At 38.7% G+C, this 18,762-nt stretch overlaps 1 protein-coding gene across 1 annotated transcript in view; it reads left to right on the forward strand.

Annotated features, from left to right (window-relative positions):
• The first annotated feature begins 7,338 nt into the window (after positions 1 to 7,338).
• The window catches only part of ppip5k1b (diphosphoinositol pentakisphosphate kinase 1b), a 43,148-nt gene continuing 31,724 nt past the window's right edge, over positions 7,339 to 18,762 (forward strand). Inside the window, 5 exon segments of the mRNA XM_085168941.1 lie at positions 7,339 to 9,178; positions 14,846 to 15,249; positions 15,251 to 15,400; positions 17,015 to 17,210; positions 18,315 to 18,405. Of these exon segments, the coding sequence (XP_085025067.1) occupies positions 15,214 to 15,249; positions 15,251 to 15,400; positions 17,015 to 17,210; positions 18,315 to 18,405 (473 nt within the window). The 5' untranslated portion in view covers positions 7,339 to 9,178; positions 14,846 to 15,213.

Raw genomic sequence — 18,762 nt, forward strand, 5'->3', positions numbered from 1 at the left:
TCTAAAAAATAATAACAGTGAAAAGCGTATTTCATCAGACAGATGAGCTCATAGGGTTTTAATGGGGTTATGATAAGATTTGTATCACTCCCTTAAATAAGGTTAAAAATGGCTAAATTCAGCTCTTATGGAGACTGGTACACTTTCTAAGTCAGGAAGTACAACCAATGCAAAACTAGGACAACCTTAAGTTATCTAAAAAAAAAATCTTTATTTTATTTAAAAATTCAAACTTAGTGCGGGTACCTTAATAAAAGCACATTTAAAGTAAAAATAGCTGGAAAAGTCAAGTGATGCAACCAGGAAGTGAGGAAGAAACAACACTTAATGAAATTAATAATTTTACACTAAGGTTATCTATCAGACGTCTAAACTGTGTATCAGATTAAATATGCTTTGACACAAAAATATGCATGTGATGTCAATGACCCATATATAAAGACACATCTTTTCCTCTATTTGGCCAGAGCTAAGGAACAAAGGTGTCTAATGTGAAAGTGAAGGCTTCATGTCATAAGGCCTTCTTTCAACCAGTCCTGGCTGCCCACCTCCTCCTGATATCTGTTAAGAACATGGGGTTTTGTGTGTGTGTGTGTGTGTGTGTGTGTGTGTGTGTGTGTGTGTGTGTGTGTGTGTGTGTGTGTGTGTGTGTGTGTGTGTGTGTGTGTGTGTGTGTGTTGACACAGTCTCTTGCAGTCTATCAAGTGGGAGGGCTACATTTTTACAGGCACTCTGTAGAAGTGAATAGCTGCTTTATATCTGTCAGGCCTTACTTGCTAAATATAAATGCATGTACGCATGTCTGTGTGCCCACACTGATAGCTCTAGTGAGTGCATCTGGGCAAAAAATGGACAGATAGGTCTCGTTTTTACCATTCTGTAATTTTCCTTAACAGACTGTGCTATGTCATAGCACAGTCTACTTCTAGGAAAAGAGAAAAAAGTAGCTTTATGGTGCAACTGTTTGCTGCAGTCCCATTCCTAATTGCTGAGAAAAAGAAATGTGTCACCTATTTAAAAAAAAAAAAATAAAAATAAACAAAAACATGGATACTAATGATTTACGGACTTAAAGAGGAAATGCTGACCGATACGAAAATTGCACCATTTATGTTTAGATGGATGATAGTTGACTATTTTTCTCCCCCCCCCCCCCCGTTTTTTTTTTGTCTCAGTCAAAGTATATAGGAATACGCTAACCATGCTAATGTCCTCAAAGATCAGCTCCCTTCAACAATCAAGGTGAGAATCTGTGCATCTTCCAGCATGGTTTCATACCATGTCACAGTTCAAAAGTAAGATAACTAAGTGGTTATATTTTGGTTACACAGGCAAACTTAGGCTACTTATACGCACGCCGTAATACAATTACATTGTAATTTCAACTAAAATACATTGGAATTAAGTTTAATTACAGGAGAATTACGCTGTTAAAATAAACACACACACAAAAACCCACTGGGATAAATATCCAGGACCATGGCACAGCAGGGTGAAAAACTACAGAAAATACTAACATAAAGGGTCTTATTGAGGTGATAGAGCAACTTTGTACTTAGGCACAGATTCTCCAGGTTTCTGGAACTGTTTTGGAGGATGAAGCATCGTCGTTCCAACACATTTTCCTTCAGTGGTGTCTTCATGATGGTGGTGGAGAATGTTATTTAATGTTTAACTAAATTCTCCTATAGATGTTCAGTTGAATTGAGATCAGGTGACTGCAAAGGCGATTTCACATGATCATTAATTTCATATTCATCCAACTGTTCAGTGACCCCTTTGTGCCTGCTGCAATATCTTTGTATTGATTTGCTGTGACCCTTCCTTCCAAATGAACTGAAAATTCTCTCAGCAAATAGAGCCACTGAATCCCTTTTTCCTTTAATATTTACTCATCTGCATGGATTAGCAGTGTTTTACTACCTTAAAACATAATTACAATACTATACTAAAATGCACTAATTGACATTTTAACCACTGTGTTCTACTGTACTGTATTTGTTGACTATTAAACTGTTTTTGATGTTTTTAAAAAAACAAAGAACAAAGGTGATTCTTTCTGTCACTGCTGCATTATTAAAACACAGTAAGAAATATCAGTGTTGTCATGTATGAAGATAAAGTTAAAGGAAATGCGACGGAATGAAGAGCGATAACAAAATGTTCGCTCATTTCAGGGAATCTTTGGGGGAAAAGGAGAGAAGGTAGCACACAGAGAGGCTTGATGAACCCATTCACCTCTTTAACTGTCAGTAATGACTGTTCACAGTCTTTACCCATGCAAGAAAACGACATGAGAAGAAGTATCCAAGATGTTTTTTTTTAATTATTTGGTTCGACATTAAGCTAAGTTGGCCTCAGTGCACACATTTAACCACCTCCTCTGTAAATGCTCACTGTTACTTTACTGCTTACAGTTTAATGACGTTTTAGCAAAGAAGTCTTTCAAATAAAAAGTTCCCTCCTGGTTTTTGTCTCCTTGCAAGTGAAACGTGACTTAAAGCATACAAAATAACCTTCAGTGAGAGTGAGCTTACCGAATCAGTGGAGACAGAGTTCTTCAGAGTGCATTTAGTTATTTATTTTACACGCAATTCATAATTTCCATTGGGTAAAAAAAGAGATTTTTGAACACTGGATAGGTGGTGAGAGAGAAGATGAGAGAAGGAGGGAGTGGTGGTTACTGGTTTTAGTGAACACTACTTCCTTATACTGCACAGACTGGCTTCCCTTATTCTGCTGCATGATGGGGCAGAGAGACTCTCCACATTTTCTTGACAGGCTGCCAGATTCACATCAGCCTCACCAGGCTGTCTGGCAGTGAACGGTGCTGGTCTCATGCTGGGAACAACTTCATGGGAAGCAAAGAGAACTGCAGGATTGGGAAGTAATACATGTGAAGCTTGCATCATATTTTAGCTGACAGCCTTGTGGAATAAAGTGAAATTAAAAATCTGCGTGTGTTATATAACTCAAAGCATGCAATCCATCCTTCCATCCATGAAATAATGAAGAAGGAGGAATACTTCCATATTCTTTAACTTCACCTCAAATCGACAGCTTAGACACAGCTGGATGCTTCAACAGGACGATGATCCCAAACGTTGGTTAAAATGGTTAAAATGGTTAATGGTTAAAAGCTGGGTCTGTGCCGGGAAACTAACTGAGAAGAATCATTAAATAGTCACACGAGATTAATGCCAGAAGCCCGCGGATGGCTACCAAAAGTGTCTGGTCGAGGTGCAACTTGGTAAGGGACTCTTAATTAAATATTAGTGGAGGTGTAAATGTGAGCCTGGCCTGCCAACAAAGGAAGAGACGAGGAGGAAAGTGTGTCAGGAGGCATCAAGAGAGAAGGAAACGCATGTGATAGTAGAGACTCTAAATGTAGGGACGATGACTGGTAAAGGGAGGCTGTTGGGTGATGTGATTCAGGTTAAAATGTGTTTTAAATCTGTACCACTGCTTTTTGTCATGAAATTACCTCCCACCTACACCCTCATCTTTTTTCTACTGCAGAAACAAAAGTCTGATTTAAGCTTTTAATGACAAGTCCTTCTGTTAATAATAAAACTAAACTACATTATTATTACTGGTATTTTTATAGTTGTTTTTATGGGTACTGTGATGAAATGTAGGAGCCCAAAAATGGTCTAAACTGAGAACAACATGTGTGTGACAGAGATGGACACAGACGCAAGAGGAAAGCATCAAGGAACAGAATGAGTGAAGGTGGATGAAATTCATGGGATCAACCATCCACAGCAATGGACAGTGGACAAGAGAGGTGAAGATGAGACTGTAGGCAGGGTGGAGTGGGTGGAGTGGGTGGAGATGTCAGAGGTTATTTGTGACAGAAAGATAGTAGCAAGAATAAAAGGAAAGGTTTACAAGATAGTAGGGAGACTTGTGATGTGTGATTTGGAGATGGTGGCACTGACAAAAATACAGGAGACTAGAGCTGGAGGAAAAGTTGAAGATGTTAAGATATTCACTGAGGGTGACCAGGTGATTAGGAATGAGTGGGACAGCTCAGGACACACGGTTAGAGAGCCGAGATGTAGATAGCTTGGACGTGTACAGAGGAAGGACAATATGGAGCACCAGGCAGAAGGGAAAGACAAAGACCACAAGAAGATCAGAAGATCCATGAATCTTCTCTGATCCACAAATCTACAGAAAACATTTATGGATGTAGTTAAGGAGGACGTGCAGACTGTTCGTGTGAAAGAACAGGAAAGATAGAGTGAGATTCAGGCAAATGATCGACCTTTGGCGACTCCTAGAGGGAGCGGCTGGAAGAAAAAGAAGCTTTTAAAATATCTGAATTTTCATTTATGTTTTTAAGCGCAATTTTTAATTTTTGTATACTTTTAAAAATCCATTAAACAATTCTTCTATCATTGCTGTGCAGATTATATAAAATTTTTAGACTATACCCTTTTATTCATCTCACCTTGTCTGCAGCGATGCACAATTCGGCCGCTAGGTGGGAGTAACGTCACAGCTTTGACAAACGATACCTTCCGAATAAAAAAGGAGAAAAAGAGGAAGGAAGCAGCAGCAGCCAAGCGCCAGCACTGACCTCACGTGAACTTAAAATGTCGTTTACAACTTCACAGGCAGTTCAGAAGTAAAGAGAGAGGTAGTAGCCGTTTCAGTCAGCGGAAACAAGGAAGTGAGCAGCTGACTGCCTTCCAGTTGTTCTCTGCTGCCGCTGGTAAGACTTGTTCACTTTAACGCTTCGTGTTGTCTCGTCGCGGCGGAGCCGTGTGTTCGGAGAAAGTGTGGGTGTGTGTTTTCTTTTTGTTTGGTGGACTTTGTAGAAATGAAGAAAAGCAGCGCAACTTTTTGTACCTGGCGTGTACGTGTGTGTGAAGGGTGCTGAGTGGTGGGCAGGCTGACACACTGATTTCTGCGTGTATTTCGTTTCTCTGTGGAGCCACGTTCCGATTGTTAAACCTCCAAAAGCCTCATTCATTGTTTTTGAAGCGAAAGCAGAGGGAGACCTGTAGTGTTGGTCCCTGTTGAGGTGTGTAAAACATTTAGTGAGCGAGGGGTTTGCTATTGTGCAAAAGCCATAGTATCAGAACTCATCTGAACCATTTCCTGAACATGAATTCAATGTAAGGAATGTAAGGAACTAGGAACACGTGTGTGTGTGTGTGTGTGTGGCTTCTAACAAGGCAAATACTTGTGTCCAATGAATACGGAAATCGTTATTTTTCGTTATTCTAAACACAAAAAAATGCTTGTCTTTATTTTTGTTTACTTATTTATTTATTATTCAATTTATTTTCGAACTATTTTGGTTCAGAAGTTGAAAAAACAAGTCAGCTGTAAACAAAGATCACAACTATTATCAGTCTGGTCCTCCGTTTGAGCATTTGGAGCACATCCTCTTGTGAAACTCTTGTGAAAAAAGGAATAAAAAAGAAAAACGATCTACACAAAACCCTTCACCTAATTAAACGCTACCTGGTTCACAACAAACTATTGTTCTAACTGACGGTGCTCAACAGATCCGCATTTTTTACATCGCTATAAAAGGATCTATTGACTCCAGACTTACCTGGAACAGTAATCAGTTGTTTTTGTCTTGGCTTTGGCCTGGTACGTGTTACAGGGATTGGTAATGTGGATAGACAGGCTGTTTTAAAAACATTTCATTAGGCTTTTTTATATTCTTTCATCTTAAGTGAAGAAAATGGCCTAATGAAATGTTTTTAAAACAGCCTGTCTATCCACATTACCAATCCCTGTAACACTTACCAGGCCAAAGCCAAGACAAAAACAACTTAAGAAATGTTGGCCACTCTTTATGTATTTTCATTTTCAGACTGAACCTAATCATCAAGTGCTATAACTTGTCTGGTTTTGTAATAATAAAACAAAGCTTTTGTTGAACTCAAATTAAAGTCAAAACTGTATCAACACAGTTGGGTCAGGTCGCGATTACAAAAACAGCCCTGCTGTACTTACCAACTGTATATCATATATTAAAAGACTTTGAACATTTAAAACTGTCTGAGAGCTGAGCTCTTGTTTGGGATGCATTCTCTTCTTGCTAACTGAGATGAGTTGGACTTGATGAGCATAAAATCTGAACATCATCTTTGAACACAAAGCTTTTGTTATTTTTAAGCATCTCCTCATGTAGAGAGAGTAGGTTTATTTCAAATCACACATTTCTATAGTAAATAGTTGAAAAACATGAACTTTTAATTGTTTGTCTAATACTTTGGCGTTGTATATGTGACCATAGGTGAGCTCTTTATCAGTAGAAAGAGCTGTAAAAGTAATAAAAATACAGTTAAAAGTCCAAAATGTCTGCCATCCTGCACACTTTCCAAAGCAAGCCAGTTTTTGCTGTGCTTATAGCCTTATGTTTGACACCCCTGCTCAACCAGATTCAGTGTAATGTAGCCACACAGTTCTTTAAATGTAAATTGGACTAATCATAGGTACTTAGTTTTATAATCAGCTGTGCGTTGAACTCTTTAGGATTCCTCTGTCCTCTCACCCCTAAAGCCATTTTCAGAGCTTTTTCCTTTATGAGAGGTAAACCAGTAAAGCTGCGTAATAGTGGAAAAATCAGGTTGTGTATCTTTCAACCTAACATAAATGAACCTATTAGTTTACAGAGGTTGTGTGTCCTGCAGTAACACTCTGATAAGTGTATGTAAGTAGTGGACCTTTATACTGGCAAGCCTTTTATGGGCTCTTTTTTCCCCCCCAGTGAAGGCAATTTGTATTTGCATGCAAAGCTAATTGTGTGCTCAGTGCATAATAAATGTATAATCTTGTAGTGGCCGCTGTACCTGCTGTTCCACTGGCTGTGTCATAAAAACGTCACACGCATGTTATCTAGCTCTCCACGGTGATATATTTCAGGGCTGATGTTCACCTGCGCTTCAACAGGAGGCTTTATTGAATATAATAATTAACAGCTTTGTTAATGATTTAGTTGTTAACAATTTTTGGAGAATAAGAACCTTTTCTTTGGACCATCTCAAAAATTATGCTTCAGTGACTCAGTAGTTTTTTGTGTTTAATAAAAAGGAGCCAATAACTATTCAATCAGTCCACGGAAAACAAATAGTCCAGCCGCACATTACGTCTCTGTATTTCTCATTTGATAGCTAATCACAGAATTGCTGATGGCTAAATTGAACTAATGATTGACTCCTCCCCGTCATTATGGCGAACAGGCGAACTGTGGCAGATTGTCTCAAAGGTTAAAAGCCTTTTATTGGAGCCCTGTTGCTGATCTCCGGTGCTGCTGTGATGAGATGACTAATCCCCCCCGGACAAGGAGCTGCAGGTGACAGCTGGGAATGTTATAATTTAGCTGCCTAATTTATTTATGGGCGAGCAAGGTTTTTATTTTTCCAGGGGAACAAAAGAACAGGCAGACTGGAGAGAATGCTGTAGTCATTTTTGTGTGTGGTGCTTTTGTTTATGTCCGTTTGTTCTGCTTTCTTATAGAGAAACATTAACTAATGTGACTTCAGTGGAGCTTCGGTGGTACTGACAGATACAAGATTTCTATTTAGTTTAACAACAGAGAGTGATGCACTAAAGTTCAATAAATAAATGAAGAAATACTCTCGCTTCCCACTGTATTAGGTACACCTTGCTTGCCCCCCCCCCCCCCCCCCCCCCTTGCGCCTTCAGAACTGGCCGACTCCATAATAGCATAGATTCAACAGAGATTTTGTTCCATATTGTCGTGATGGCATCACACAGTTGATACAGATTTATCATCTGCACATCCAGTTTCCTTTCCTCCGCATCTGCATCCTGCTATATTGGATTGAGATCTGGTAACTCTTGCAGTCAAAACATACACTTATTGGATGCTCTTTATCCCACAGCAAGATGTTATTTCTCAAATAATCCCAGCAAAATGCTTCAAAAGGCAAACTCCAATACCCAGATCAGATGGAGAAGTTTGTTTGCTTGTGTGAATGGGTGTGATTGGGTGAATGTGGCATGTTGTATAGAGCGCTTAGAGTACTCTGGTAGAGTAGAAAAGTGCTATATAAGAATCAGTCCATTTACCATTTACCAAAAACCCTCCAGAGTCTGAGGTTCCTTTCCTCAGGGTAGCTCAGTGTTGCTGCCACAATATTAAGTTAAGTTTGAAGTTAAATAAATGTTCTACTCTATTTTTAAATATTCAGGATTTATGTAATTTATATTTAACACACTCACTCATCTCACACAAATCTTATTTTGTTGCCTGTTAACCATTTATTAAATCTAGACATAGGTGGTAAGCAGCGGTATTGCTTACTACTGATGTGTACGCACCGTGGATACCTCATGAATGCCAATCCAATCTTCAGTGTGCACTATATCTCGAAATATTGTAATGGCAGTGGTGCTAAGTCATGTTTAAAAGAAAGCTGATAGCAAATGCACACGCTGCTCTCACTGAGCCTTTGCTCAGGCCCTGCCCAGTTATTTATATTAGAATAACTCTAGAATCTGGAATGCTAATTAAAACTTGCACTGCTGTGAAGTGTTTGCATTCAGGTGTTTCTGGCCATCACGCTATATTTCGCTCTGTTCTTTAACTCTGTCTTACTGGTGGCGTGCTAAAGGTCATGACCTTGGTGTAACAAAGACTGAATGACCTCAGGGTCACTGTCGGTTACTCACAGCAGTTATAGATGTTTATTTACAGTTTATATCCGTTAGAATTCTTTGACCCTCTGGCCAGCAAGAAGGGCTTCCACTTGCTTTACTGCGACCTGTCATCGCCTCAGAGGTCAGTAATGATAAGTTATCTTTGGGCAGTGGCTGGCCTCCCAACTCCCTGCCTTGACTCCTCCCCTTTTAGTTTGTGTGTTGCAGAAGAGGACACGGTTATTTCTGGGTACCAAGGGTAGCCAGGGTCACGTGTGGGATTCAGCTTACGTCCGTCCTGGCTAAAAGTCCAGGACACGGGAGGGATGTGTCTGCTCTTCAGCAGCCAAAGCATTTAACTGCCACTAAAATAATCTGCTCCGCATGTGAGTGGAAGTGACTTTAAATAAGCTCTTAGAGTCATTCAAAGACTGTGGGGCGCGTGCAGTTGGCTTATGTGCCATCACTGAGAGCTGATATGATCTGCCTCGTCTGTTCCCGACGACTTTTCCCCTGGAATCAGCGGTTTGGTACAGGTGGATGGGTCAGCATGGCAGTGGTGTTTATACCGATGAGAGACGAGTGATAAGGATCTGGGTTTGTGTTTTGTTTGTGGACATAACAATCTCATACATTAGCAAGCTTCTACTTTAAGCTTGGCTTCATTTCACGTATGGCTCATGGGTTTTGGCTCAGCTAAGAGGGTGTGACACATCAGCTTTGCGTCTTTATTGTGTGGTCTCGGGTAACATAACAGATAAGCCGTGGCCCTACAGATGCTTATTATATCAAAATGCTTAGGCTGCAAGTCTTAACAGTTAAGCAACTGCTTTCACTATGGCTAGGCCACTTTCTTCTCACCTGAGCCACAGGTGATGGGACTGTATCCTCACTGTCTGTCTGACTTAATTCACAAAGGTATGAAAGTCGTAAACAGAAGTTTCAAAGCGAGCACTTTCATTCTGCGTCCTTTATTCTGATAAATCAGCTTTTTTAAAAAAGAAACTGTCAAGTCAACTGTGATTAACTCCTTTTTTCCTGCAATTATAAATGTAGAAAAAGTTGTGTGTGCGACCTTTTTGGTGTCCGTTTGCACTTCCCAGTTTATGGGCGTTACTTGTACATATTGAGCTTGGAGTTCTGCGTTGTTCTGCGTTTTTTGTGAATGATGTATATCAGTTGGCTGATATTATCAGATGATTGTGGCCTTTCATAGATATACTTGCATTAATATACTGGATGTTGCTCAATATGAAAGCTTTACTGATAATTGCTAGTGGGAAGCCACATTAGCAGTGAATGGTTTGAAACTCCATTGTTTTCTGGCCATTGTTACAACAGTGGCGATAGCGAAACAGCAGCAGCAACAAAGACGATGGCAGGCAGCAGCTCTGGGTTCCATTTCCTCGAACGCCTCTGGGAGATTAAACCTTCAGTTATGCATCAGCATGTTGTGAAGCAGTTGACTGATAACCCTGACCATAAACTTCATAGAGCAAAAAACTAAATTGGAGCGGTTGAGATCTCTAGATCTACGGACACCTAAAACAATGAATGCATTCATAAAAATACTTGGAAAAGTAGAAGATCTACACTTTAATTTAGACTTGTTCATGGTACTACATATGGTAACACATAGAACAGAGGTAATCAACTAAAACTTAACGAGGTCCATTAAACGTCCAGAATATAAAGTTCCACATGCATTATCATTCAGTGCGAGGTATTCAGAAATAGCCCAGCAGTTGTGGAAGTGTCGGTAAACAAAGTACAATTTAATTATAAACTTCTACAATAAGCTGAAGGGTACTCTAATAACAAAATATTAATAAAATCGTATTTTCTCTTTTCACATGTAAACGATCTCAGCTTTAGACTCTGTTTTCTCTCTATCCTTCGCCTGACTTACTTTTACAGACTTCTGCATCTCGTGCCTTTATGCAGTCTCTGTTTTCACACGCTCTCTGAGTAAAGGATTTGAGAGGTTGAGTAGTGTCACGTGGGATGAGTTAAGGCACGTGACTTGTCTCCTTTTTCCTGTGTGCAGTCAGTGAGTGCCGCAAAGGCGAAAGAAATGGTTGCACAGATTAAAAAAACATTACCGTAAATAGGAGAAATGTTGCATAGCGCGAAACAGAACTGTGTCTGACACGATCATACTGGGGATCTTCTCACTCAGTTGCATCATGTAGACCCAAGACTAGGCAATAAAACTGCCTTAAACCATTTACAGCAGTCTGAAGCTTGAGATTTAGCTTCACGCAGGTTGCATGTCCATACACGGACATCATAAACAGTCTTTGTATGCATTTATATGATAGGTATCGAGCTGTTTGTATTTTCTATCTTAAGAATGAAAATGCTAGCTAGAGTAAAAGGCTACAGTTAAATGTACACGTGACTCAATAGAGGGAAGGCCTGGCTTCTGTTTGGGCCTTGTCGTTATGGAAACAACAAGTAGCCAGACTGGCTCTTTAGAAAACAGATATTCATCTAAAAAATAAAAATCAGAGTTCTTGATAAGGACGAGTAGTTGCAGAACCTAAGCTACAGCATGGGCTCATATTTATGAAAATGACAGGATATTTTAAAGATTTTTTTCTATCAATTAAATGTTTAAATTCAGTTGGAGGCTTAAGCTCCTCGAGTGTCTAATGAGAGTTTGCAGTGAGGATAAAGCTGGGACTGATTTCACTGATGCATCAGTCTGGCACAAAACTCTGTTTTCTCACACGTCTGTCTGATGGCTGCTCTGTTTTTCTCACAGCACATTATTAGTATAAGCTTCTTTTGCCTGCTCTGTAATGACAAAGAGATTCCTCAGCACTTAATTCCTTATGTTTGATTTGGCAGGATTTTTTTTTAAAATGCCAAATTCCCTTGCTGACACAACGCTGAAAGGATTTGTCTCCCACAGATTATATGTATAAGTGCAATGTCAAACATCGAGGAATGAACATGAATAGACTTAAATAGGATTTAAAAAATAGCAATGTACGATGACTGACAAATTAAAGGAAAACCTGAACTCTTGACTCCCTACAATGTAGGAATCCAATGGCTCTGGTCAGCATTATGCTGGCATGGGAGGGGTCTTCTGAACCTTATGTTACAGTATTCACATCCACAAGCTGCCAAGAGATATAAATTTTGTTATCAGAAGGTGAACACAGGGCACTATATACACATACACATTTACATAGACAAAATTAGAAAATAGTACAGCAACTAGTCTTTCAGAGTCACCAGAGATCAACTCAGCCCACCTTTTTTTTTTTGTTTGGGGGGGGTTGGCCTGATATAATGGATAACTCACTCCATCACCATCATCAAAACACAAAATGAGGCAAGAAAGGTGTTTCATGCTTCCTGTAGGATGGTAGTTTTTCCCCCTTTCATACTGTCTACAAAAAAGCTACTAATTATTTGGCTTTTTAGATGATTCATACAGAACTCATATTTGTATATATTAAAAATAATTACAGTTTTTTAAAATACCTCTGCTTCCTTTTGGGAGGTATTTTTTCCTTAGTTCTTAAAATACAACTTAAGATAAACTGCAACACAAGATGGCATACTGTGTCGTTATTAATTTAACAAACTAGTTAAAATGCAAAAGCAATGAGTGAAAAAAAACAACATAAATATTTGGGTGAGTAGTAGCCAGTTGCTGCTAATCAAATTCACTTGATTATCATCAGCAAGTGTTTTCACCATTTTGGCAGTTAGCAGCATTCAAATGTGTTAACAGACGATAAGGTAGAAAAATATTAGAAGTGAGAATCATTCAAGACACAAAGAGTGGACTTCCAAGCAAATTCACCCAATGTCAGAAAAACTGAAAAAAAAACAAAAGAAAGACAAACCAAGAGCGACAGCTCAGACTCTACAGGCCACAGTTACCATGTTAAATGTTAAAGTTCATGACAGTACAGTTAGAAAAAGACTGAGCAGGAACATCGCAGCACAGCTTAGGTTTGCAAAGTTACAGCTCAACAAACCATAAGACTTGTGGGGGGTCATTCCTATTATCCAGTGCCATTTGAATCCCTGTGACAGAAGTGAAAATCTGGTCATTACTTATTTCGGAAAGCTTGCCTTATACTTGTAACCCACATCTACCATAAAATGCAATTATATGTGTCAGAAATTATTTAACCTTAATCCCACATCCCCAGTTACCTTTGTTTAAGGGCAGTTACCAAGTAGGTCGGTAACAATTATCACTGTTGCAATCCCTTGCATTCACAAGGACCACAGGAAGTGTCACTCTTTTGTTCTTTCAAAATGGTTCACTGATGTGTTAAAGCATAACATCCCCACCCTGTGACCCTTATTTACAGTTCAAACTGATATTGTTTTTGTAATCTTGATCACATGGATGATAAACATGTTGCAAATTCTTTTATTGTCTTCTGTGTGTGCATTTGCATGTGTGGTTCTGCATCACATGAGTAATCATAGCTGACTTGAGCATAAAACATCTACTTACTGCTTTGCATACTAAAATGGTAATGTGCACACACTACTGGGCAGGTTGGTCATTGATGCGATATGCATAATGTTTGAGTGTTTTTAATTTATTTTAAGCATGACTTGTACAGGTTTACCCTATAAAACCTTTTTTAATTTGAATATTTTTCTGTGCAATCATGTAATATAAAGTGTTTCATATTTTGGTATCTAAACCACAAACATGTCAGGCAGTGAGACTGCCCACGTGAGGAAGACTATTAAAACTATTACAAGTTGTGTTTACACGATAATGATAGTAAATTTGAAAGGAAGTACATTGGAATGATTTTATTTTTAATTTTTTATCTTGTGCTGTTGAAAAAATTAAAATAAGCAAGCTTTATAGCTGTTTGAGTTTTAGCTCTCTCTGAAGGTGGACTGGTATTCCTTTCTATGCCAGGTGCAGCTAGCATAAAACTAGGAACATATTAACTTGTCATGAAATCTTTATTGTATTTAAAAGTTATGTGTATGCTCTTGTTATCAAAACCAAAAGCGAATACAGGTGTCCAGGTATTTTTATTTAAATAATGTTAGAAACTTTTAAACATTTTAAATTATTATAATTTCATTAAACAAGGTGAATTAAGCATTTCATATAATGATGTAGTATGAGATTGTACAAATTTTGTTTGTTTTTTTGCTATTTGCTAAGCCCTAGCCATGAAACAAAATAGACCAAACTGCATTAAAATTTCTTTTCAATTCACATCTTTTAGATTAAAACTAGGTTGTACTTCAAAACAGATCATTCATTTTCTTTGAAATACTTATCTATTAACACCCTCTTAAAATTCATTTCAGCTGTTACAAAACATAAATATGAAAGCGACTGTACATTCAAACCCCTTAGTAATAGAGGTGAGATTGTCTTGTAACAGGGGGAAGATTTGACGTACATCACATGTGGAGAATTTGGACAGTTGTTATAGCATGATATCCTGACTTGAACAGTGTGTTTTTCTAATAGTTTAACAACCCCTATTTTACGTTAATTGATAAAATCATGAAAATCTTGACTTTTCCATCTACTATCTTGAAATTACACCAAATTGTAGGAGTGATCCAGTAACATCCATAGTGGAGAAAACCAAACAGAGTATATTATCAGAACCACCTCGTTTCAGCTGTCAAGCATGGTGGTGGAGAAGTCATGATTTGGTCGTGTTTTGCTGCCACAGGAACCATGAAAATACAACAGCACAATGATCCCAAGCATAGCTGCAAATCTACAACATAATGACTGAAAATAAGGGGGAAAAAGTCAAGGTGTTGCAATAGTCCAGTGTAGTTTTGATTGAAATGCCTTTAAGAGAGATGTGCTTAAATGAATGCCAGCGAACCTCAATTAATTGAAGCAAAGTTATAAAGATTCAAGGCCAAAATTCAACAACAACAACAATAACAAATATGTAAATGTTATTTGACTGTGGTTCAATAAATGATTGCATATAAATAAACTGCAGGTATCTCATAGGTAGAATGGCCTTTAAAATTGCAATAACCCAGTTTCATCATGGTTTTTATAGCCCTCCATTTCATTCTCCACTGGTAGATGTAGCGACACTGTGCAAACTCGTAATGTTGTGTTTCACATACAGTTCTGTCTTTTTCAGCTACTGAGTGCTTCTGCTACTACCAAATAGTGCTTCATTAGTCATGCTTTTTGAAGTATTTGTGTACTGTTTGTTTCCAGGGCAAGAACAATTGTATGCAGATGTTGGCTGTGAGGTTTTCTGTGTCAAGAAGACGCTTCTACGCTGGGACATGACTCTCTACCTCAGTCCACGTGGAGTCCACGCCATCTTTTCTACCTCTTAGGACAGCTGCTGTTGGTTTTTTTTTCTGTTTTCTTCTTTCTTTCCTACCTCAGCACATACTTTATCAAACTTGTTATCAGCCAACAGACTTTCGTTTATGACCAGGCCTTCAAGTTTTAGTCACCCAGTCACGGTCTATCACAGTTGACTGGTTTTGTTCTTGCTTAGTAGCCACCTTCATCACAACCTACCCCCTTTGACGGCAGGAGCAACCTGAAGGAGCCATGTCACATTGGAGTGTGTGATGTTGGAGCCCTGTGTAGGAGCAGGAAGAAAAGACTGAAAAAAAAAAACAGGGTTGGATCTGCAGAGACATTCCTCAGTTTGTGGTTGGCTATGAAAGTTATCAACGTGACATGGGCCAAATGGACGCAGGCATGAAGAACGAGATGTTTCGAGAAGAGGAAATGGACGACGATGATGATGAGTCGGTAAGTAGCAGGTGTACAATATTAATATAGTTACCATACACTTTTACAGTGGGCAAAGAAGATCTCATTTTATAACAGAACAGGAAGCTGCAGTGTTGGACATTTTTAGGCATGAGGAAGTGACAGGACTGGAAACTTAGAAAAGTTATGTTTGGAATTGGATAATGGAAAAAGAAATGGAAACAAAAATACACAAAGAATGGCATGAGAACAGTGTAGCAGATAAACAGTGGTAAGGCTTCTGGGCCTTAGTGTCCTGTTGCTATAAATGGGCTATAAAGTACTGCTTCATTAGGAGCCGTAACCTTTGTCTCCATCTTTGAGATTCACAACGTTAGCTTGGTTAATAGGATTGTGGCTGACACTACACTTGTGTAGTAATCTTGTATCCAATATATTCACCATAAATGTGATCAAGTGTCCTTATCAGTAAAGCTTTTGTTTCTTTTCGTGTGATGTTTAATGCATTTGCAAAGCTGCAAGAACCATCATATTTTTCAGGTTTCAGAAAGGGTAATTACTGACTTAATGTTCTAATGGTCATCCACGGTTGTTCTTCTCGCCCTGTGGGACTGTAGTGCTCATTACCCACAAGACGGGGTGTTGATGAAACTCCTATTTTGGGATCCTTATCAGATGAGGAAAAGTAATTCAAAGTTTGGCTCAAGGAAAGAGTGTGCTGCAACTTGAACACTGCTCTGTCCCCTCTGCAGTGGTCCTCTTTATTATCACACTTGTAGCAGCGCTCTGAGCTGGACTTTGAACAGCTTCGGTTTGTGTTTTTTGCACTTTTCAAATATCATTTTCAGGGTTTCTTAGCCGCAGTACTAATTAACAACATAATCTACTCTCTGCCCCCCAAAAAATCTATATTTAAATGTAATAAACAGTCAGAGGGAACTCTAGAAGCAACTGAAGGTGTCTTATTTCTCTGTCGGTCACTCTCTAAACCCTCACTGCTCACTCATCAAGTGAACACAGAAGAAAGAGAGCTTGCACTGTGCTTCCAGTTGGAGAGGAAGATGTCATAAATCAGTACTGTCTATAGGTTAGATACTAATTCTTTATTGTAAAGAATTAGAGTTACTTAAGCTTCAGCTCACCTGATTTTTAACAGTTACTGCTTTGAAGGAGAGAGAGATGTCATTTGGATAGTTAGTAAAATAAATGATAACCATAATTAAAATAAAAAGAATAAATAAATGTGTACCCTAACAAATATCTCAATATTTAAATATTTAGGTTGATCTCTACACAATGATTAGCATGCTAATGAGACATAAAAAGCTTTAGCTTTAGCTTAAATTTACAGCTGTGCTGTGAACTGAAAGTTAGTGATAGTTCAATTAATGCTGCCCACTACATGTTTTCACTATACATACTTGTATAGTGCACATTTTCCTTTTTTGATAGTATTATTGTGGGTATAACCTTAACCTGCAGCTGTTTATTCCTACTCTGCCCACTTTGCTGCTGTGATAATGTGAATTGCCCAACTGTGAAAGTAATAAAGCCCATCTTTACACTACCCGGCCACTCAGACATGTTGTCAGGGTCAACTGACTCTTGTCTTCTCTAGCTTAACCTTCTCTGCCCTCTTCCTTGCTCCACCAGCCCTCAGAGCGACAGATTGTGGTCGGCATATGCGCGATGACAAAGAAATCCAAATCCAAGCCCATGACTCAGATCTTGGAGCGCCTTTGTAAGTTTGACTACATTGATGTGGTCATCTTTCCTGAGGAGGTCATCCTGGAGGAGCCTGTGGAGAAATGGCCCCTCTGTGATTGCCTCATCTCCTTCCACTCCAAAGGTAAAAGTTGCAAACCGAAGCATCTGTTGCATGAGGAGAAATGCGAAGGAAATGCGAAGGTGGGAGGGAGACAAGACTGGGGGATATTAGGGTTGAAACCTGGTTTAAGTTAGATTTGGAACGCTATTTTTTTCATCTATTTTTATTTCTTTACTTTTTGTGATTCATGTTTTATTCTTCTTTTCTTTTTGTACCTAAACAAGATGATATGCTTCTCACCACAGATCAGTTCGTTAGTAAACACAGGAAAAAACTGTCCTTTGTGAAACAGATCATATAGCAAGTACAGTAAAATAGTGCAACAGTAATAATTAAAGTCTCCACTGCAGACTGTAAATACCTGTTTATTAACCCATTTATTTTGACCACCTCACATGCTCAAGTTCACATTTATGACAAGAGACTTTCTGTTGATGAAATGTATTTGTTTTTTTTTCATCTGCATTTTTTCATAGTGGTGTCTGATGAAAAAATAAACTTTGAAGGGTGTTCCAAGTGCATATTTTTATGATGTGGGGAAAAAAGGCAATATACAGCGCCTCTCCATATTCTGCCATTTCTTACAAACTTTCCTGGGGAAAGCTCAAATGAGTACCTACATTAGAAATCTGGAGGAAAACACAACTTTCATTTGTATTGCCCAAAGTCATTTCTGCTCTTCCAGATTTTTGAAGAATTTCATCCCCTCACATGTTGATCGCATCTTCAAAAAGCAGGTTGAACATGGCCCTGCTAAATTATACCAACTTCATAACACAGAAAGCCTCAAACATCTTTATATATTTTTAAGTGCTGAGGCCATTAAAGGACATCATTTTGCTCCTGGGTGTCAGAGGGTTTCAGTGATGACTGTTTAAAACTTCAACGAACTGTAAATGCTTTTAAACACTTCCTGATTAAAAATTTATGCTCATTTTGGAATTGAAGTTAAAACATTTCCAACATTTGCATCTAGGAGATGTTCAGTTTTGTTGATCTCTTATTTGAGGACTCATACACTGTTGTATATCCAGAGTTTTCAAAGCATAAAAAAAATCACGATTACTGTATTATTTTTAAATGCTGGTCCAGCTTGTACTGATGAAGATATGTTTGACTTTTTAGGTTTCCCTCTGGACAAAGCAGTGGAATATGCCAAACTCAGGAATCCACTGCTCATCAATGATCTCAACATGCAGTATTTCATTCAGGATAGGTATGTGTGAGCACACATGCACAGCTGAAGGTTATCACAATGTAAAAACGTAACTAGCTGGTTTTAAAATTAGGCCTCAACTGTGTGGCCGCCAGTGAGATGGTGGCCACACAGCTGAGGCAGCTGTGCCTAAAGGGTCCTCCTAAAATATCAGTTTAACTCTTAAAGTGCATTTATCAGATGCTGTTGGATTTTCCAGAATGTATTTAAAAAAAACAAACTCACTGTTTTTCTTGGAAGAGTTTTGATGTCAGTGAAGCTGAAGGGTGAGCTCATTCTTTGGAGCGGCTTGTAGGAGAGATGGGAATCATTTTCAAACATTTGCATTGCTCTCTGCCACGGTCCTCATGCAAACCC

Source organism: Neolamprologus multifasciatus, chromosome 7, assembly GCF_963576455.1.
Source record: "Neolamprologus multifasciatus chromosome 7, fNeoMul1.2, whole genome shotgun sequence".
NCBI classification, from domain to species: Eukaryota; Metazoa; Chordata; class Actinopteri; order Cichliformes; family Cichlidae; genus Neolamprologus; species Neolamprologus multifasciatus.